Genomic DNA, 16,383 nt, shown 5'->3' with positions numbered 1-16,383 from the left:
ATTTTTTTTTTAATTTACATCCCAAATTAGCTAGCATATAGTGCAACAATGATTTCAGGAGTAGATTCCTTAGTGCCCCTTATCCATTTAGCTCATCCCCCCTCCCACAACCGTCCCAGTAACCCTCAGTTTGTTCTCCATATTTATGAGTCCTTTCTGTTTTGTCCCCCTCCGTTTTTATATTATTTTTGTTTCCCTTCCCTTATGTTCATCTGTTTTGTCTCTTAAAGGTCCTCATATGAATGAAGTCATATGATTTTTGTCTTTCTCTGCCTAATTTCACTCAGCATAATACCTTCCAGCTCCATCCACGTAGTTGCAAATGGCAAGATTTCATTGTTTTTGATTGCTGAGTAATACTCCATTGTGTGTGTGTGTGTGTGTGTGTGTGTGTGTATACGCCACATCTTCTTTATCCATTCATCCATCGATGGACATTTGGGCTCTTTCCATACTTTGGCTATTGTAGATAGTGCTGCTATAAACATTGGGGTGCATGTGTCCCTTTGAAACAGCACACCTGTATCCCTTGGACAAATGCCTAGTAGTGCAATTGCTGGGTCGTAGGGTAGTTCTGTTTTTAGTTTTTTGAGGAACCTCCATACTGCTTTCAAGAGTGGCTGCACCAGCTTGCATTCCCATAATTCTTAATTTTTTAATTGCTACACATTGATTTTATAAATGTAAATAAAATTAGTTTTGAGCACTTTTTGAGACTTCTCTGTTACCTTTGAGATAAATAGAGATACTGATCCTTGTTTTAATACCACCTATTTTGAAAAACTGGAATTTGTTTCCTTTGGTACTGCAATGATAACATTATCCATTTCCTATATTTTAATGGTTTAAAATGCAGTTAGGAAATTAAACTATGTTGTTATGCAAAAAAAGACATATGAACATATGTACATATATACAAAAACTTCAGTTTTTAACTATCAACATGTTATATACATTGTTTAACCTAATGCTTTAAAAGCCAGGTATGGGATTAATTTCACAAAACACACATATAAATGTAGGCCCTATTTACTATGACATATTAATTTGCAAACCAATACATTTTAAAGATTGGAGTAAATTCAAATTAATTTCTCTAGACAAAAACTCCCTATACTGGTCCAGTTTTGCAGCTGAAGAATCTAAGCAGGACACTGCATTTAAAATCTTGCTACAAGTGCCAGAGAGTAATTTTGGTTATTGTACAACAAATACAGTTAATAAAATAATTATTTATGTTAAATACAAATCAATAAAAATATTTTCTTCCTCATTCTGACTCTGGAATTAGAAAATAACTTGCCATTTTTTTCACTCTCACAAGGGAACAGTTATGGTTAAAAAAAATAGACATATCATTTCATCACTTGAGATTTTTATAAAATGGTTGGTTCTTCTGCTAAGGAAAAAAAAACTAATTCCCATCCAAAACATATTTCTACTCATCCATATGCCAATTGACTACTTCAGGATACACAATTCTAATTTATGCCCGATTAAATGATTAAAAATAATAACAGTATGAATCAATATATTTATATGCAAATATTACTATATTACAAAGTTAAGAATAATTAGGTCCAATTTATAAAAAATATTTTATTTTAGAGGCACCTGGGTGGCTCAGTCAGTTAAGCATCTGACTCTTGGTTTCGGCTCAGGTCATGATCTTACGGTTCATGGGTTCGAGCCCATGTCAGGCTCTGCGCTGACAGTGTGAAGCCTGCTTGGTATCCTCTCTCTCTCCCTCTCTCTCTGCCTCTTCCCTGCTTGCATTGTCTCTCTCTCACTCTCTCTCTAAAATAATAAACTTATTTTTTTAAGTTTATTCAACAGGGAGAGAGCATGCACTCACATAAGCAGGAGGGCAGAGAGAGAGGGAGAAAGAGAATCCCAAGCAGGTTCTGTACTGTCAATGCAGAGTCTAACACCAGGCTTGATCTCACAAACTGTGAGATCATTACCTGAGTTGAAGCCAAGAGTCGGACTCTTAACTGACTGCTTAACTAACCACCCAGGCACTCCTAAAACATATTCTAGTAGTCATGACTTTAGCAAAATTTTGACAGAAATAATTATACATAAAAATAAAAAGAAAACACTTGTGGTACCAGTTACTAACTTCTATTTTGATAATAAAATTACTCTTTGATAGTAAACTACACTATTTCTCTAAAATATAAGTACTCTCACTATCCAAGTGACTATGGTTCAGAGTTTGGAGAATGAGAACATGAATAAAGAAGAATATTGCATTATCCAAATTCTTTGGTTCCTGGGTTTTGGATAGTGATATTAAGAGTGACCAGCCCTATCTAAAACAATTTATCTAAACATATTAGGTTCTACAATTTAGTTGATAATAAGTTTGATAGTGAGAGTTTCCCCCTAGTTTTTCACTTCTAACATCATCTGAACATTACTGATCACCATAACCATAATATTAGTATATTAATTAAGCTTTTGACATCTGGGAGAGCTAATATGATCATAACTGCTCTTTAAAATACCAATTTAGCATACAAAAACAATTCAGCAATTTTATACTACCCCAAGTGGTATCAAAGGCAAAATCTGACCTATTTTTCACTAATGAGAAAACTGTATCTGCATATTAAAGTTGTCTTTAGGAAAACTGAAAAGGGAAAAAGTATAAATAAGTATATTTCAATGTTTGAACAATAAATGGTTTTATTTCTTAAAACCTTAAAATGATCAAGTTCTCCTACACACAAAAAATAAAATTATAGGAAAAGTTTAAACATGGCTTTGGGACCCTAATTGTTTTTAAAAAGTTATATTTTTAGTTATTCAATAACTACTGGACATAAAACTGTCAGGTCCTTCACATACATTTGCTAAAGATCAAGGAATACACAAACAACAAACAAACAAACAAACAAACAGAAAACAACCAAAGGTAAGAAAGTGGAAGAAGGGAGCAAAGAGAAGAGAGAAGGGAGGAAATATAGGAAGACAAGCAGCAAATAAGAAAGGAGGGAAAGAAGGGTAAGAAAGGAGACAGGGAATGTAGGAGGACACACTAAATATTTCTAGGTATAAGGAAAGTAAAATTTCTAGTAAATCATTATTTAAAAAGAGATCATTGTTGCTGATTTTAAGAATATAACAGCTAGAGAAGTTATTTTGCTTTTCCCTTGCAAAGGAGAGAAAAGATGCTGATGAGCAATATGGTAATAATGCAAGGATATACTGAAGAAAAGCCTCTGTGTAGCTGCAAAAGGCAGGAATACAACTAATGTATGGGAAGTTCCTGAGAGATCTATTTCAAGTTCATAGAAAGAAGAATTTTCTAAAAAGTTGCATAAAAATGTAATGGATTGTTTTCTGAGTGGTGCGTTATCCATGACTGAAGTTGTTTGATATGGATAGATGACCTAGTTCGTAGGACACTGGATATAATGGAGTATTTTATATATGTTGCAAAATACACGTGTCTATATGTCTATGTATCTGAATATTCCAATCTAAGGATATGGTGAAAAGATCATTCATTCTTTTCATCCCAGTTTCAGCAAGAAACTAGCTACAAGACATTAAATGAAATGTTTTCCTTATTTTCCTTTTCTGATCTTAATTATAAAAATTAGAGACTGAAATTGATAGTCTCAAAAATTTCATTCCGGGGGTGCCTGGGTGGCTCACTGGGTTGAGCTTCAGACTCTTGACTTCCACTCAGGTCATGATCTCACAGTTTGTGGGTTCAAGCCCTGCATTAGGCTCTATGCTGGCAGTGTATGGCCTGCTTGGGGTTCTCTCTCTCTCTGCTCCTCCCTCTCTGCCCCTCCCCTGCTCATGCTCTCTCTCTCTTTCAAAATAAATAAATAAACTTAAAAAATTTTTCATTCTATATTCCTCGTGAATACAAAAGCAGGTACAATAAGGATCATTTTTTTTAAAAATTTTTTTTTTTTTTAACGTTTTTATTTATTTTTGAGACAGGGAGAGACAGAGCATGAACAGGGGAGGGTCAGAGAGAGGGAGACACAGAATCTGAAACAGGCTCCAGGCTCTGAGCTGTCAGCACAGAGCCCGACGCGGGGCTCGAACACACGGACCGCAAGAGATCATGACCTGAGCCGAAGTCGGCCGCTTAACCGACTGAGCCACCCAGGCGCCCCTGGATCATTTTTTTTTAAAGAAAATGATATAAGGAAGAACAGTTGTTTTTTTTTTTAAATGTTTATCTATTTTTGAGAGAGAGTCAGAGCGTGAGCGGGGGAAGGGCAGAGAGAGAGAGGGAGACAAAAGTGAAGCAGGCTCCAGGCTCTGACCTGTCAGCACAGAACCCAATGCGGGGCTCAAACTCACAAACCGCAAGATCATGACCTGAGCTGAAGTTGGAGGCTTAACCGACTGAGCCACCCAGGTGCCCCAAGGAAGAAGAGTTATTAAAACATTCAAGTTTCATGAGATCTAAATTCCAAATTCAGATTGGAATTCAGATTTTACTATTGTTTAAATATCTAATTAGTACAAACCTTCCCTTGGAATTACACTGACCTGTTGTCACCAGTGATGCACACAGCACAAGTTCCTGTTGTTTGCTCATTTTGCTCATAGTAATGAGCATCCACATGGGCTTCAGCAGCTTTCTTCTTCAAGATCTCTCCAAATCTATCTATCCCAATGCATCCAAAAAATGTTGCTGCTTTGTGTGGCTGCTGAATCATCCACTGAAAAACAGGAACATAAATAATTTTAATGGCTCAAAAATATGGTACACATAGAATGGTGGCATAGAAGGGATGCTCTGTTAGATGCTGTGGCTGTTATGAATGGAATTCCAATCCTGTACTAATGCTTATGATAAATGTGATGTAACAACCACATAATATCTTATACTACTTTTAGGGAAAAAATAGAACACAGTAGTTAAGAACTCAGAATCTAAAGTCATAAAGATTTTCGGTCAGTGCTAACTTGATATAGAAAAGTAATAGTGAGTCCCAATAGAAGTATAGTAGCATTGTCATTAAAAGCCCAGGCCCTATAATGAAGACTATCTGGATTCAAATCTTGCTTCTGCTATTTACTACCTGTCTAAGTAAGAGCACGTCACTTAGCATTTCTTTACCTCATTTTCCTCACCTATAAATGGAAAAATAATTATAGGTACACCTCATGACAAATAAACAACTTAAGTTTATGCATTGTTGAGCACATTACCCAGTACATAGTAAAAGATATATATTAGCTGCGGTCACTATTATTTTCATACTTAATTCATATATAAATTAAGCTAAACTATGATTAAGTCTAATTGTTTTAAAAATTCAAAACTAGTGTTAAAAATTCTAATATCTCAGTTTCAGTAGTCTCTAACTTTAATTTCCTTGCCATAAAATGACAATGGATTGCTTTTAAAATATATGTTTTCCACTGATATGAACTGTCATCTTTCATAATTAGCTCAAATTCCTGATTTTTCTAATACTTATAGTATCTATTTTAACACTGCCATCTATTTTGTTTCTAACACCAATATAAACAAAAAATCCCATGTACAAAGTCAAGACAGTAAAATTTTACACATTGCCAAATATTTGAAGTATAAAACAAATGCATGTATAATATGAAACAACATACGCATAAGTACTCTTTCAGACATCACTTGTAATGCCAAGATGTGAGAAATAAGCTAAATGCCCATCCATACAAAACTGGTTAAATAAACTGATAAATCCTCTCAATGGAACACCATACAGCAACTTAAAAAATAACCAAACAAGGAAAAGCTATGCAGAGTAATCCATCTATATGGAGTAACTGCCAGGATATTTTGTAAATATTTAAAAAAAAAAGAGCAGAGTTCAGGGGCAGCTAGGTGGCTCAGTCAGTTAAGTGCCCAACTTCAACACAGGTCATAATCTCATGGTTCATGAGTTCCAGCCCCATGCCAGGCTCTGTGCTGACAATGCAGAGCCTGTTTGGGGTTGTCATTCTCTGTCTCTACCCCTCCCCCCCACCCCCCATTCACACACATTCTCTCTCTCTTGAAAATAAACATTAAAAAAAAAAGAGCAGAGTTCAAAAGTGTGGGTCTGTATGTGTATATGTATGTTTTAAGAGACAGTGAGAACTAAAATCATATACAGTGAAAACCTTGGATTGTGAATAACTTGTTCTGTGAGTGTTCTGCAAGATGAACAGTATGTGATGCCAAACCTCACATGATCACAACTGAGCCAATGGTTCTTTTCCCTCTCTCTCTCTCTCTCTCTCTCTCTCTCTCTCTCTCCTTCACTGTGGGATTGTGGGTGACTGTCTCCCATATTCGGATGCTCAGTTTCAGGCCATGGAGTGTGGCAGAAATCAGTGACCTTTCAGGACGATGGAAGGTGCTCGCAACTCACACTCTTTTTGTCACTTCAAAGCACCTACAGACAGTCCTTTGCTTTTCCATACAAGACTAAGCTTAGGAATGCTTTGAATGCTTAGGAATGCTTTCCTCTGCTGCCTTATTGCTAGTTACACTAAATATAGGATATCACAAGAGTCTATTGATACTGTACTGTAGTCAACATCTGTGCAAATGTATACAATGGCCCCCATGCACAAGAAGGTTGAAAAGAAAGGCAGTAAGAAGAAGGAGATGATTATGGTGGAAATTAAGAAGGAAATCATTGAGAAGTACGAACTGATGGATCTGAATCGCAAAGAACAGCAAGAGGTTATGGAGGAGATCTCATCTACAGAGGAAGAGGAGAAAAAGGCAGAGGAATCCCTTACTTCAAATGAGATTAGGGAGATGTGTAAAATGTGGGAAACTGCAAAATTTTGTAGGAAAGAACCACCTGAATAAAGCTGTAGCAGTGCAAGCAATGAATCTGTTTAACAACAATGCAATGTCACATTTCCATGAAATCCTTAAAAGGAGGCAAAAGCAAGTGTCATTGGATAGGTTCCTTGTTAAAGTTGCATGAAAAGAAATCGATTCCATTGAGCCAATAGACAGCAGTGATTCTGTTAGTGATAGTGAAAGTCATCCTGCACGATAACCCTCCTCTCTCTTGTCTCCCTCACACCAGCCACGAAGGTTTTCAAAAGTAAGGGCAAGTTAATTTGTTTATTTTTTACGTTATGTATTTTATCATTTTGTATTATATTACAGTACTGTAATCATTTTTATATGAATATTTTGGGGTTGTGGAACGAATCATCTGAGTTTCCATTATTTCCTATGGGGAAACTTCCTTTGATATACAAGTGCTTTGGATTACAAGCATATTTCCAGAATGAATTATGCTCTAAAACCAAGATTTTACTGCATATCCTTTTAGTATATACACATACTCTTTTAGAATTTACATATAATTTTAAGTTTGCTTATTTTGTGAAAAAGAAAACCAGGAAGAACAAACCATAAACTAAAGAAAATGGTTTTCTATCAGGGTGAGTGGGAATGGAAAAAAGAAATAGAAACAGAAGAAAGACTCTTCTGAATGTGACACTATACATAGAGTGGCCTTTTGAAATGTTAAAATTATACATTCTTGAAAATGTAATTCAATTTGAATTTGAAATTCATTTGGAAAAAAATGATAAAGTTGAATACAACAGAATCAAAGAAATTAAAGAAAATATCAAATTGTAACATAACCCCATAGGAAAAACGCAAATAACTTTCAACATACTATTACTTTTCAATGTACTAATATAAAGGAACAAAAACCAAAAATATTGGAGAACAGACCATTTGAAATTATTCACTCAGAGGAGCAAAAAGAAAAAAAAAGAATGAAAAAGAGTGAAGAGAGCTTACAGAACTTATGGGACACAATGAAAAAAAAATATTTGAATTATGGGAATTCCAGAAGGAGAACAGGAAAAGGACAGAAAGTATACTTCAAGCAATAAATGGCTGAAAACTTCCTGACCCTAGATATAGAAATAGATATTCAGATCCACGAGGCCCAAAAAGACCCAAACAGGCTGAATCCAAATAGGGCTATACTGAGACACATTATAATTAAGTTATAATTAAGTTGTCAAAAGACAAATAAAGAATTTTAAAAGCTGCAAAAGAGACAAGTTATATACAAGAAAAAACGCATATGATTATGGGTGGATTTCTCAACAGAAACTTTCAGGCCAGGAGAAAATGAGATGAAACCTCCAAAATATTAAAAGAAAAAAAAAACCTGTTGACCAAGATTTCTGTATCCAGCAAAGCTGTGCATCAGAAATGGAGGGATAAAGACTTTTCCCCCAAAGAAACAAAAGCTGAAGAAGTTCATTACCACTAGACCTAGCTTATAAGAAATGCTAAATGGAGTTCATTGAGTGGAAAGGATGCTAATTAACATCATAATAACATAAGGAGGTAGCATAAAACTCACTGGAAATGGTAGCTATGCCATCAAAGTTAGATTCTGTAATATGGTAATTGTGGTGCATAATTTACTTACAACTTCAACTTCAGTTTAAGTTTAAAAAAATGAATGTAGTAAAAATAACCATAAACACAATAATCTGTTATTACTTACACAATATAAAGATATGTAAATTGTGATAGCAATAACCTAAAGTGTGCAGGGAGGAGAAGTGTACAATTTAGCAATTCTAATGAAGTGAAGTTGTTATCAGCTTAAAATAGGGCATTATAATTTAACATATTTTATATAAGCCTCTTTGTAACCACAAGGGGAAAACTTGTAGCAACTACACAAAATAACATGATAAAAAAGCAAAAGTATACTGTTACCGAAAGACATCAAAACATGAAAAAAGACAGCAGGGTAAGAAATAAGGGACAACATATCTACAAAACAATCAAGGAACAATGAACAAAAATGCCAACAGTAAGTCCTTAACTATAAATAATTATAGTAGTCTCCCCTTATCTGCAGAGTGTATGTTCCCAGATCCCTGGTGGATGCCCAAAACTGCAGATAGTACTGATCCCTACATATATTATGATTTTTCCTATACATACATATCCATGATAAACACTAATTTATAAATTAGACTCAGCAAGAGATTAACAGTAACTAACAATGAAATAGAAAAATTGTAACAATATACTGTAGCAATAGTTATGTGAATATCTCTCTCTCAAAATATATTATTGCATTTTACTCATTCTTCTTCTTGGGATGATGAAAGATGATAAAATGCCTACATGAGATTAAGTAAGGTGAATAACAGGCACTGTGACACATGGAATTATGTTACTGTTGATATCTTGATGATATGACAGGAGGAGGATTATTTGCTTCCAGAACATGGTTGACCACAGGTAACTGAAACTGTGGACTAGGGGTGAGGGGAATACTAATGTACTTTAAACATAAACAGATTAAATTCTCCCATCTAAGGACACAGGATGTCTGAAAAAAAAAAAAAAAAAGATCCATCTAAGATGCTGACTATGGGAGACTCACTTCCTATAGTGAGTGAAGGGATGGAAAAAGACATTCAAGGAAACGGTAAAGCAGGGGTAGCTATGCTGATATCAGACAAAACAGATTTTAAACTAGCAATCGTAAAAAAAAAAAAGGCAAAGAAAGTCATTATATAATAAAAAAGTAGTCAATCCATCCATAAGTTTTAACAATTGTAAATATTTATGGACCCAACATTACAGCACCTAAATATATGAGAAAAAAACAACAACAGCTAAATGGAGAAATGACAAGCAATACAATAATAGTTGGGGATTTTAATACCCCACTTTCAACAATGGATAGACCATCCAGAGAATCAATAAGGAAGCAGCAGATTACAATAAAACCATAGAACAAATGGATCTAACAGACATATATAGAACATTATATTGAAGAAACAGCAGAATACACATGCTTTTCAAGGGTATATACAGTGTTTTCTAGGATAGTTCATATGTTAGACCACAAAACAAGTCTTAGCAAATTCAACAAGACTGAAATCATACCAAGTATCTTCTTTGACCAAAATGGCATGAAACTAGAAATCAATAACAAGAGGAAATCTGGAAATTCATGAATATCTGGAAATTAAATGACACTCTCTTGAAAATACAATGGATAAAAGAAGAAATTAAAGGGGGAATAAAAAAATTTTTTCTTGAGCCAAATGAAAATGGAAAAACAACATACCAGAACTTAGGGGATGCAGCAAAGCAATTCTAAAAGGTAAGTTTATACTAATAACTGCTTGTATTAATGAATAAGAAAGATCCTAAATAAACAATCTAATACTACACCTTATGAAACTAGAAAAAGAACAAACATCCCAAAGGTAGATGAAGGAAATAACACAGATTAGAACTAACATAAATGAAATACAGAACAGAAAATAATAGAAAAGATTAACCACACTAAAGCTGATTCTTTGAAAAAATAAGGAAAATTCACAATTCTTAGCCAGACTAACCAAAGGGGGGAGAAAAAGAGAGAACACAAATCATCAAAATTATAAACAAAAAAGAGGGCGTTACAACTGATACCACAGAAATAAAAAGAATCATAAAAGGCTACTATGAACAATTATATGCCAACTGGACAACCTAAAAGAAATGGAAAAAATTCTTATAAACATAAAACCTACCAAGACTGAATTGGAAAGAAATAAAAAATCTGAATAAATCAATTCCACCAAGTACGAGGAGACTGATCAGTAACAATAACTATCTAAATAAAGAAAAGCCCAGGGCCAGATGATTTCAATGATGAATTTTACCAAAGATTTAAGTAAAAATTAACATTAATCCCCCTCAAACTCTTCCAAAACTTTGAAGAGGAGGGAACACTTCCAAATTATTCTTATGAGGCAAGCATTATCCTGATACAAAGCCAAATAAGGAATCTACTAGGAAAAAAAAAGACCAAAACAGAACAAAACAAAAAATGGCAGGCCAATATCCCTGATGAATGCAGATGCAAAAATTCTCAACCAATACTAAAAAATCAAATTCAGCACCTCGTTTAAAGAATCATTCATCATGATCAAGTGAGATGCAAGGAGGGTTCAACATACACAAGTGAATCAATGTGATACATCACAGTAACAAAATGAAAGAAACAAATCATGATCATCTTTATAGACACAGAAAAAGCATTTGACAAAATTCAACATCTGTGCATGATAAAAGCACTTAAAAAATTAAACATAAAAAAACATCTCAACAATATAAAGGCCATATATAACAAGCCCAAAGCTAACAATATACTCAACAGTGAAAGACTGAAAGCTTTTCTCTATGATCAGGAACAACACAAGAGTGCCCAGTCTTACCACTCCTTTTAACACAGTACTGAAAATCCTAGCTAGAGCAGTCAAGCAAGAAAAATAAAGGCATCATATTTGGAAAGGAAGAAGTAGAATCATCTCTATTTGTAAATGATGTGATTTTGTACATATAGAAAATAATAACCAAAGAAAAAAAAGCTAGAACTAATCAATCAATTCAGTAAAGTTGCAAGATACAAGATAGAATATCAGTAAAATTTTTATACACTAACAACCAACAAATTTCCTGGAAAAGAATTTTAAAACTGAATTCCAGGGGTGCCTGGGTGGCTCAGTCGGTTAGGTGACCAATTTCGGCTCAGGTCATGATCTTGCGGTCTGTGGGTTCAAGCCCTGCGTTGGGCTCTGTGCTGGCAGCTCAGAGCCTGAAGCCTGCTTCATATTCTGTCTCTCTCTCTCTCTCTCTGCCCCGCCCCCCCGCTCATGCTCTGTCTCTCTCAAAAATAAATAAACATTAAAAAAAATTTAAAAAAACTGAATTCCATTTATAACAGTATCAAATAAACAATAAAATACTTAGGAATAAAGTTAATCCAGGAGGTTAAAGATCTCTACTCTTAAAACTACAAGACATTCATGAAAGAAATCAACATGACACAAATAAATGGAAACATATCCTATGTTCATGGATTGGGACAATTAATATTGTTAAAACGTCTATACTACCAAAGCCATCTATAGATTCAGTGTAATCCCTATCAAGATTCCAATGTCCTTTTCTACAGAAATAAACAATCCTAAAATATATACGGAACAAATGATCCAAAGATATCCTGAGAAAGAAGGTCAAAGCAGGAGGCATCACATTTTCTGATTTCATGTTATATGGACTAAAACAGCATGGTACTGGCATGAAAACAGACACAGACCAATGGAACAGAATCAAGAACCCAGGAATAAACCCAAGCATACATGGCCAACTAATATTTGACAAGGAAGCTAAAACACTCAAGGGAAAAAAAGTGTCTTCAATACATGGTACTGGGAAAATACGATACTCACATGTAAAAAGAATGAAACTTGACCCCTATCTTACAAGATTCAAAAAATTAACTTGAAATGGATTAAACACTTAAATGTATGACCTGAAATCATGAAACTCTGAAGAAAACATAGGAAAAAAACCTCCTTGACATAGGTCTTGGTAATTTTTTTTTTAAATCACAACTAAAGCACAAGCAACAAAATCAAACACAAACAAGTGGGAGTGCATCAAACTAAAAATTTTATGCATTGCAAAGAAACAATCAACAAAATGAAAAAACAACCTATGGAATAGGAAAAGAATATCTGCAAACCATATATCTGATAAGGGCTTAACATCTAAACTATATAAAGAACCCACAAAACAGCAGAAAAACAAATAATCAAATTTATTTTTTATTTATTAAAAAATTTTTAAAAATATTTTTGAGAGACAGAGAGAGACAGAATGTGAGTGGGGGCGGGGCAGAAAGAGAGAGAGAGGGACACAGAATTCCAAGTAGGCTCCATGCTCTGAGCTGTCAGCACAGAGCTCAATGAGGGGCTCAAACCCATGAACTGTGAGATCATGACCTGAGCCGAAGTCAGACGCTTAACTGACTGAGCCACCCAGGTGCCCTCAAATAATCAAATTTAAAATGGGTAAAGGACATGGGCACCTGGGTGGCTCAGTGGGTTGAGCATCCAACTCTTGATTTTGGCTCAAGTCATGATCTCACTCACAGTTGCAGGATTGAGCCCCACGTCAGGCTCTGTGCTTACAGCATGGAGTCTGCTTGGGATTCCCTCTCTCCTTCTGTCTCTGCCCATGCCTCACTTGTGTGCTCGCTCTCTCTCTCAAAAATAAACTTTAAAAAAAAAAAATCTTAAAAAAAAAAATAAAATGGGCAAAGAACCTAAATAGATATTTTTCAGAAGAAAATATATGAATGGTCAATAGGTACATGAAATAATGCTCAACATCATTAATCATTAAAGAAATGCAAATTAAAACCAAAATGAGATATCACCTCATGCCTGTTAGAATGGCCACCATCAAAAAGACAAGATAAAACAATAATGGTATGGATGTGGAGAAAAGGAAACCCTTATGCACCAATGGTGGGAATGTAAATTGGTACAGTTACTACGGAAAACAGTTCAGAGTTCTTCAAAAAATTAAAAATAGGGGGCACCTGGCTGGCTTAGTTGGGAGAACATGCGACTCTTGATTTCTCATGAGTTCCAGGTCTACATTGGGTGTAGAGATTACTTTAAAAAAAAAGAAAAAAAAAAAAAGGAAAGTAAAAAAAATATTAAAAATATAACTACCTTATGATCTAGCAATTCTGTTCTGGGAACATATCCAGCAGAAATGAAAACAGTAACTCTAAAAGATATCTGCAGTGTCATGTTCATAGCAGGATTATTTACAATAGCTAATATATAGAAGCAACCATTAGTGGTTGAATTGATATATACATTACTTTCATTCATGTAGAAAGCACGGTTAAATAATCAACGATGCCTCTTTTATGCAGTAAAATACAAAAACAAAGCCAATAACAAATTTTAGTAAGATTAAATAACTTGATGTGCCATCAAAATAATAGCAAACTTCATTCATTGAAAATGAAACCATTATAATGTAATTAAGCCTAATTAAATCAAAGTTTACATGTTCAAACTATAGTCTGAAAAAGGGGTAAAATCAACTAACGACCAGGCTTAAATCTGACTTATAATTCTTTCATAATCAGGACTTAGAAGAGTTGAAATGTCTCCATTACCAATCAATATTACTTAAACCTGCAAGACAAAAATGAAAAATAATAAAATATTCAGCAATTTTGTTATAGTTCTATTATTGAATATTTCATCACAGGAAACTAGCGGACATTTGACTATTTATGATATTAGTATATCAGGACACTGACAAAATGTGAGAGCTTTACTCTTGATCAGTGATTTCCATTTAAACCCATCAATCCAAAGTGAGAGTTTACTAGGCTGAAGTAGACACACAGAACAAATAGAAGCCAGGTTCACTGTTTCAAAGCACTTAATAACCTAGCTGAGTAATTAAAGATGCTATCATCAGAAAGCTGAAATAGATAAAAAATAATTTTTAAAAGTTTTAATTTGTTAAGAGTTTTGTTAATATTTTAGTACTTCTCTAACTTTATCTCAAATACAATGTATTACCAATACCTAACCAAACGGTTTCTTACCATTCTGACATCCAGTCAAAAACATTTAATGCATATCTACTAGAGGATAAGATGAAAATTATAGTGTCCCTAATAGTCACAACCACTACATTTTCAGATTCTCCAGAAAAGACATTCAACCCTTTTTATAACCTCTTATTATGCTGTTCCTTTTAGCTAAAACAAATTGCCCAGCTTCTCTTTGTTTATGTATGTATAGTACATCCTTAAACACCTATCTTTACCTCCCTGAAAGAGTAACAGGGTCTAGAATTACGTGTGTGTTGTGAATAACTACAAAACAAAACCAGAAGGAAACAACTACAGAATTTACAGACACTGGACAACAGGCAGAGCAGGACTGTGATCTCTGATAGAAAAGAAACAAGGTGAGCCCTTACATCATGTAGGTTCTCTGCCAGTAGGCAATTTCTAGACTGTGGAGCAGGGAGAAAGAAACCAAACAGAGCAAGGTATTCTCAGTGAAATGAGGGTACAGAGATAAGTGTTCAAGGAAAGCCTAGAGATTAGAAACTGTGAAAAAGAGTTTCAGAGTACTGTGCTAAAGTCGTTAACTCTTGAGGCTCTGGCTGAATTCCAATCTGTGCATGTTTAAGGAATATATGAGATCACACGGAACCTACATAAATCCATTAGATTTAAAAAGTGAGTTTATCAAGGTCTCAGGCTTCAGTATCAATATACAAAAATCTAATGTAATTCTACATACTATCAAGGAACAGTTGAAAATTAAAGTTAGGAAAACACTGTCACTTACAATTGAATCAAAAAATGAAACAATACTGGGACAAAATTTAAGAAAATGTGTGCAAGACCTATACATAAAACACCATAAAGTTTGCTGAGGGAGGGAAGAAAACCTATATAAATGGAGAACTTTACTATATGCATGGATTACAAAACGTAATATTCTTAAAATAGCAATTCTCCCCAAACTGATTCTTAGATTTGTTGCAACTCCAACCAGTATCTCAATAGGATTTCTGAAAGATAACAAAAAGCTAATTCTATAAATCAGCAGTAAAGGAAAGGGAACAAGAATAGCCAATGGTTGGGAGGTATGTCAGTGTGAAGTAAGCCAACATTGCTAAATCCCAATTTTTTCAAATCTAAAATGTAGATAATATAATCTATGATCTTGTAAGTATATTTCAAGAATTAGAAACAGACTAACAAAACATGCAATTTAGTTCAGTAATTGATACTATTATAGTTAGATCTTTTTTTTTTTAATTTTAACGTTTATTTATTTTTGAGACAGAGAGAGAGACAGAGCATGAACGGGGGAGGGTCAGAGAGAGGGAGACACAGAATCTGAAACAGGCTCCGGGCTCCGAGCTGTCAGAGCCTGACGCGGGGCTCGAACTCACGGACCGCGAGATCATGACCTGAGCCGAAGTCGGCCGCCCAACCGACTGAGCCACCCAGGCGCCCCAGTTAGATCTCTTTTATACAAAGAATGAAAGGGCTCACACTATGCTCTAAATAAGTACACTTAATTGGAGATCAAGAAAGCCGTGGCCCTGGGGCACCTGGGTGGCTCAGTTGGTTGAGTGTCTGAATTTGGCTTAGGTCATGGTCTTGCAGTCTGTGGATTCAAGCCCCCGGTTGGGCTCTGTGCTGATAGCTCGGAGCCTGGAGCCTGCTTCAGATTCTTTGTCTCCCTCTCTCTCTGCACCTCCCCCACTTGCACTCTTGTCTCTGTCTCTCTCTCAAAAGTAAAGAAAGACATGGCCCTAATTGGTAACTTTAAATTTTTTGGGGGGCGCCTGGGTGGCTCAGTCGGTTAAGCGTCCGACTTCAGCTCAGGTCATGATCTCGCAGTTCGTGAGTTCAAGCCCGGCGTCGGGCTCTGGGCTGATGGCTCAGAGCCTGGAGCCTGTTTCCGATTCTGTGTCTCCCTCTCTCTCTGCCCCTCCCTGTTCATGCTAGGTCT

General features: G+C 35.1%; 1 protein-coding gene across 8 annotated transcripts in view; it reads right to left on the bottom strand.

Moving 5' to 3' along the window:
* ADK (adenosine kinase) overlaps window positions 1-16,383 on the bottom strand; it is a 517,703-nt gene that overhangs the window by 266,498 nt on the left and 234,822 nt on the right. For all 8 annotated transcript variants that reach the window (XM_042909145.1, XM_042909147.1, XM_042909148.1 and 5 more), the window contains one exon: window positions 4,525-4,697. In XM_042909145.1, coding sequence (XP_042765079.1) covers window positions 4,525-4,697 — 173 coding nt within the window. The remainder of the gene's footprint in view (window positions 1-4,524; window positions 4,698-16,383) is intronic.

This window comes from Panthera leo, chromosome D2, assembly GCF_018350215.1.
Source record: "Panthera leo isolate Ple1 chromosome D2, P.leo_Ple1_pat1.1, whole genome shotgun sequence".
Taxonomy (NCBI): Eukaryota; Metazoa; Chordata; class Mammalia; order Carnivora; family Felidae; genus Panthera; species Panthera leo.
The sequence above is the reverse complement of the archived record's forward strand: the minus strand, read 5'-3'. Positions and strand labels throughout refer to the sequence as shown.